The sequence below is a fragment of the Geospiza fortis genome, unplaced genomic scaffold (genome assembly GCF_000277835.1).
Source record: "Geospiza fortis unplaced genomic scaffold, GeoFor_1.0 scaffold130, whole genome shotgun sequence".
NCBI lineage: Eukaryota > Metazoa > Chordata > Aves > Passeriformes > Thraupidae > Geospiza > Geospiza fortis.
Genome location: NW_005054300.1, coordinates 922,697 through 929,079, shown reverse-complemented (window position 1 = coordinate 929,079; position 6,383 = coordinate 922,697). Strand labels below are relative to the sequence as shown.

The window sequence follows — 6,383 nt, the reverse complement described above, 5'->3', positions numbered from 1 at the left end:
TCCTGCTATTTAGTTGCTTGAGGAAGGAAAGGATTTACCTCTCTGCTGTAGCAGGACTTAATTTTTCTCCTGTTTAATAAGAATATCATAGCGTAGGGCAGCAGCAGTAAACCTTCGAGAGCAATCAGGGCTCTCCCTCCTCTTCCCCGAGGTGATGCAACTCCCCCCTGCCCAAGCATCCTCCTGTCACAGCTCCCAGCCCCAGCAAGGGCCTGGCATGTCCCTGCACTGTGAAAGAGAGAGTTGTGGAGGGGGTGGCTGCCGCGCTCGGCCACCATCTGGATCCAGTTAGCTCTCTCGGCAGTAGGGCTGAGTCTCATTTCCTCCAACCAGTAATGTTATATAGGCAGTGATCCTGTTCTGCCCTAACATAATTGAAAATTATGTGTATTGTAGACTCGCAGCGCTGAAATGTAGACTTGTAAAAATCTGTGGCTCAGGTAGCCTGTGGAGATTGAATTTGGCACACAATGAGGCTTTTATGTAAAGTAAGAATTATAAGCCACCACATCAATATTGTGTTACAGGCATGACAATTCTTGGATGAGGAGGCCTTGAGTCAGGCTCGTCACCTTAAACAATGCTAATATTTCATACTTTATCAACAGGGCTGGCATTTTGAAGCCAGCAAACATTTTTTTGCTTTTGCAAACATCCTGCTGTTGAAGGTGTGGGTTCACTAGCTTGACGTGGGCATTGGCTGTGGGCTCTGGCCCCCTCTGCTTATCTGACAGACAGAACATCTCACCCTTAGCGGGGCTGGGAGGCTGCTCTGGATCCTGGCCACTTGGTAGAGCTCATGGAAGTTGCTTTATCGACCCTTGTGCTTTACTGCTTTCCCTTGGGTGTGGTTATTTGATTTTATTTTGTCTCCCACTGGTGTGTTATCCACTGGTAGAAATGGAAGCTGTCCATGTCTGTGCTTGTGTGCAAAACTGAGCCCTCTGGGTTTGGACTGTTCCTGCTGGGCTTCATGTGCATGTCCAAAAGAAGCTGTTTGTGCTTTAGCCTTTGCACTGAAAGACTTCTTGGATCCTCTTTGCCAGGGGTGGGTAAGAGAAGGGCTTTACTGACAGTCCAGACTAAGGGTTTTGAAAGGAGGAAAAAAAGTGTAACAGTAAGATCTTCTGAAACGTTCATCTTGCCCTTAGGTCAGCCTGGTGTAGGAGCTGAAACCGTGTGCTGAAAGCACGGGCTGTTGTGGAATAGAGGTGGAGTGGGAGCAGCCATGCCTTCTTGCTCTGTTTCTTCTAATGGAATTTATTGCTAGTAAAAAACAGCACAACTGGCAGTCCTGAAGGCTTTGTAATCCCTGCAATAATTACTGACTGGATGGGGTCTGCTGTGAGCTCACCCCTGCTGCTTGTCAATGCCTCTGTCTGCCCTTGGGGCAGTCTCAGAGAAGCCCACGTGTTTCTCAGCCTGTGTTTTAGGACAGCTGCTGACCTGAGCTCCTCACAGGCTGCCATGGTTGTACACATATTCCAGGGTTGCTTGTGACTGTGGAGTGGTCATGGAAAAATGAAGGTGATGAGTTTATTTTTGTGGGTAATGGCTTGGTGTCTGTTTCCTGGAAATCCACAGTTTGAGCTGTCATGTTCTTGTAGAGGTTTCAGCTGTGGCAGTGGTAGCTTCTTGCTCTCCAAAAACCATTGTGAACTTTGAAGCAGAGTCATGCACACATCCTGTGAGGACGTTTTCCTTGGAAGAAGGGAAAAATACTTCACTGATTGTCTGGAAAACCTGAGGAAGCCAAAAGTAACTGTGACCCATCAGGACCCATTCTGGAAATTCATGCACCTCTCTAGTTGGTGGTGTTTTGACTGCTGTCTAAGAAAACTGGTGGACTTTTGAAAATGTAGCAGTTTACTTGTTTAATAGTGCCATCTGAAAATCTGCAATGTATCAGACTTCCCCTCAAGTTTAAAAGTTGGCTCTCAGTTGGCTTAGGCTTTGGGTCCAAATTCTACACACTTGGGCCGCATTTTTATGCACTTTTTTTAAACCACAAAGGGTTAGAAAGGTGCTTTAACATCATCTCAACTTTAAAATTTATGTTGTGGTCACATATACTGAAGAGCAGGGATTTGATGCAAGTGATCAAATATCTGGAGACTTACAATTGAGTGGTAAGAGTTAGAAATATTGCTTATCGGTAGTCTAGTTCTGGTTTGTTTGGGTTTTATTTCTTGTTTTTAAGAAGTGCTGAAACATCCTGGTCCACATTGCACAAATCCCAAATGCGAACATGAATAAAAACAAGACTTCTTGGAACTTGTGGAACTCATATGGGGCACAAATCCAGAGTATGGGTTTGTTTATTTGCATTCCAGTAGCTCGGAAAACTCCAGCCCTCCAAGTGATGGGAATTGGTAACACATTCTCCTGCTGGCTTCTGCTTTTTGGGCACCTCAGTGCCCAGAGCCTTGCAGCAAACAGGCCCTGCATGTGAGCAAATGTTTTGCATACGTGAGCAAATGTGATAGATAGTGATGTGCTGAAAGCATGGAACCAGATCTCCTTCCTTCCTCCGTGGAGATTCAGATACAGCTTCCGCTGCTCGCCTGGACTGCTGGGGCTGCTTGTGCATGCTGCTTCTTCAAGATTACTCTTACTTTTAAAAAAAAAAAAAAAAAGAAAGGAAGGAATGGGTAAACATAACTATTTCTCTAGTAGGTATTTTCTAGGAATAGATCTGTCAGGTCAAGCAGCATGTAGTGCTGAATAGGAGCTTCTGCAGTGGCCTGATCTATGTGTGCAGCTGCTTTTCTTAGTTCTGGGAGGGGGCTGAATGTATGTGGCTGTGCACATTTCTTCCAGCATGATACAGGGCTTTTAGAAGTCTCTTCTTAACCTGCGCTAACTGGGACAGCACACAGCAGCGTGCAGAGAGAAAAGCCTGGGCTGAAATTATATTTAGATGTACAGCGCAGAAGTTTGTTTGGGATAACTAATTTCTCTGTGGACCTGCTTTTGTTCAGAATGGAGCACTTCTGGTGCAGTGAGCTGAAGCTTTTCTTGCTTTTGAGTCAGTGCCCCCATGTGTTGCAGAGGTGGCCCCTGTGTGTGTCCACCCTGTCTGCTGGTGGCAGTGCCAAGAGAGTGGCTGTCCCTGAGCCGGGGTTGTGTGACAGAAGCAAGAAGAAGATCCATGGTGTCTTCCAGAAATGGTGAAAAGTAGAGAAAATAGGTGCTAAGACCCAGCAGTGCTGAGTCTTTTTGGCATAGTGCTCTGTCTTTAGGGCTCGTACAGCACTGGGGAGTTGGAGCAGTTGACTTGGTACATTTGTTGAAAGAAGGCTGACAGACGACCCATTCAGTAATGAGATCATATTCTTAATTCATGATATGTTTTTCCCTCTCCTGACACTGATATCCACCTTTTCCCTTGTCCCATCCTCTCCATGGTTATGCTATTTTGTTTCTTTGTGAGTTTTATGCTACTTCTAGATTTGCTGTGATCAGTAAAATTAATGTAATACTGTCTTTGCAATGTGGTTTTTTTTCTTATTCCTGAACTGTAACAAAGTGGTACGAAATTGTTAGTTCTGCACAGATTTTTGTATCCACAAACATGTAAGGTTGTCTTAATTTTTTGTTTCAGTTCCTTGCATAAGTTTTAATTTATACTTTTTTATCCATGTTACCTAAGATTTGTTTGTTTTTTTTTTTTTTGCCGTTCTTTTCTGAACTCATTTTTCTTTTCCCATTTTTGTTTCCTCCATCCAGTATCTGCAGATGAAATGGCCACTGCTTGATGTTCAGGCAGGGAGCCTTCAGAGTAGACAAGCCCTCAAGGATGCTAGGTCTCCATCTCCAGCACACATTGTTGTAAGTAAACACAGAAAGATGTTCTTCCTTTGTTTAAAAAAAAAAAAAGCATTTGACATTAATGGCAATGGTTGTCATCAGTTTTCTTTTACACAGACCAAAGGAGAAATACCTCAAAACAAACAAATCCCTAACAAGCCTGTGGTAAAGGGAGGGAATACTTTTGTTATCACTGGGCTGAAATGATGAAATTATCATCCATGCGCCTTGCAGGAGACCAGAGAGTCAAAAATACTCTAAATTTACACACTGCAGAATTATGTAGGGGCAGTGGAGTCCAGTCAGGCTGGTTTACACATCTGACAGTGTTGAAGTGAAGAGAGTGAAGAGACTGTCTGGAAAGCTTAACCTTAAGAGTGCCTTAGAAAAATTAAAACCAAGCCTATGTCCTTTATCTAAAGAAATCTTTTCTTATTGTAAAATCCTGGGTGAGAGTTTGAGAAATGATCAGGATTTTTACCTGGGTGAAGGCTCAAAAGAGCCAAGTTCAACAAAACACATGTTCCTTTGTGTTGTGATGACTTCTCATTTAGTATAAACATTGTTATCAAATGTTTACTGCTACCTGCAAAATATAAACTCTCTTTGTAATGAATAGTATTTTAAAAAATACTGTTATTTATTAACTTCTAACTTAAATTTTCAATTATTGGTTAATTTTTCTTGTGCTTCTGTTGTGAAAACAATGTTGAATTTGCAATCTTCAGTATAAATTTACATGAGAGTGCTTTGGGGGTTTATTTTACTTTCTAAAATAGCATCCATAGAGATCTAGAAGGAAACTGTTTATGTGGTGATTTGCAAGAGCAGAGATATGCAATGGTCCATCCTCACCCACAGCCAGTGTCAGTGCCATTTATTGTTAAGGAGCATCTTAGCTCTGACTATTCATCTGGGACATTTACCTCTGGAGAGAATGGCATGTACTGGGTTAGAATATTTCTTCCGAAAAAAATTCAGCATCAAGTTTAATGTGATTTTTAAAAAACCTTTTTTTACAACTATTGGATGATAAGGTAAATGCCAGGAAAAGAAACTGGTCATTCTTTACTTTCTGCTCTGTAGTCTAGAGCTGACACAGCTGGTAGATCATCCAAGGCACACACTGGCTTTTCTAGAAATCTCAAATCATGCTAAACATTTTGAGGTGCTTCTTTTTCCATTGTTGTCTCTTTAAACTGATCATTGTCAGCTCATTGTGATGAGTGTCATAGTTCTTTATTCAAAAGAAAAAAAGGATTTCTTATGTTTTAGAATCCATAGCTTCTAAACCATCCTTCAAATCATCAGAGAGCAATTGGAACAAGACTGGTATCTGCCCAGTTGATATCTAGTGCTGGCTGCTTCACTTTTCCAGAATTACTTTGCTTTTCCTTCCTGTCCACTTGGGCTGTCACTGGAGGAAGAGATCAAAGAAAAGATGTCTGGCTGCTTAATCAGAAATCTACAGTCATCAAAACCTGCCATCATCTCACTCCTAATAAGAAATGAGCTAGAGAAACTTTCTTATTCTAATTCTTTTCTTTTGACTGCTGTGCCGAGGGACTGACACTGAACGTTCCCGTGGCTCTGGCATGGTGGAGTGGTGGTGAGGTCAAGCTGAGTGGTCAACAAAATATACAAAAAGGGTTCAAAAATCACAATCATTTTGGAAAACGAAGAGAAACCTGCTTCCAGGGAGGCTGAGGTTGATCTGCTTTGTGTTTTGACCATTTATGGGGTTCTTATGGATCTCTTTAAAAGCTGTTTCACTCTGCTATTCAATAAAAAGCATATTTACCATAGCAACCACTTAGGCCATGAGGAACATATACTACCTCCGAGATGGAGGCCACCTTCCCAAAGAGCCACAGCTGGCATTTGTTAATGTTTATTTCTAGCAGCAAACTGTTTTGCCTTGTTCTGTTAAAATATATAAATAAGGGGCAGCTTTTTCCACCCGTTTTCCTGGCACCGACCCCAGGCCACATTAATTTTGTGGAGTGAAAATGGTCTTTTTTTTTTTTGGTAAATAAAGTTAGAGCGGGTAATGGCATTTGGGGGAGATAAAGTGGCTGCAGATGCCAGTTGGCCTGGGATGTGTCAGGCATCTCTGGTGTCCCCGTGGCTGCTGCTGTGCCTGCCCACAGCACCTGGGACCTGGCTGCTCTTGCACAGGGCTCTATATCCACTTCTGTCTGCATTTGTGAAAGCACAGTTCATCTTTTTGTGGAACAGTGATGGGTATTTCATGGGCATCCTGATGTTTCTGTGCAAGTGTAACATGTAGGGATAGAAACTGGTTCTCTACCCTGGTTGCTGTGTTTAGTCTACCCATCAAGTGTACCCATGCCAGTTTTTCATCTTCAAATCAGTTGGGCTGCCCTGAAGATCTGTAGGAAAATGCTAACACCTGCAAATCACTTCTTATCTTTCCCCTATCTCTGAAATCAGGATTTGAGGCTAATCTTCATAGCTGGATTACAAAGAGAGGAAAGGAGAGTGTGGTGGCTTGTTGGGTTTCCCTCCCTCTTTTTATTTCCTTTTTTTTCTTCCCACTTTCTTTCCCCCCC

At 42.6% G+C, this 6,383-nt stretch overlaps 1 protein-coding gene across 1 annotated transcript in view; it reads left to right on the top strand.

The window, feature by feature from the left end:
• The first annotated feature begins 3,729 nt into the window (after positions 1-3,729).
• Positions 3,730-6,383, top strand: part of TCF7L2 (transcription factor 7 like 2) — a 110,439-nt gene continuing 107,785 nt past the window's right edge. The window contains exon 1 of the mRNA XM_031061905.1: positions 3,730-3,831. Within this exon, the coding sequence (XP_030917765.1) occupies positions 3,739-3,831 (93 nt within the window). The 5' untranslated portion in view covers positions 3,730-3,738. The remainder of the gene's footprint in view (positions 3,832-6,383) is intronic.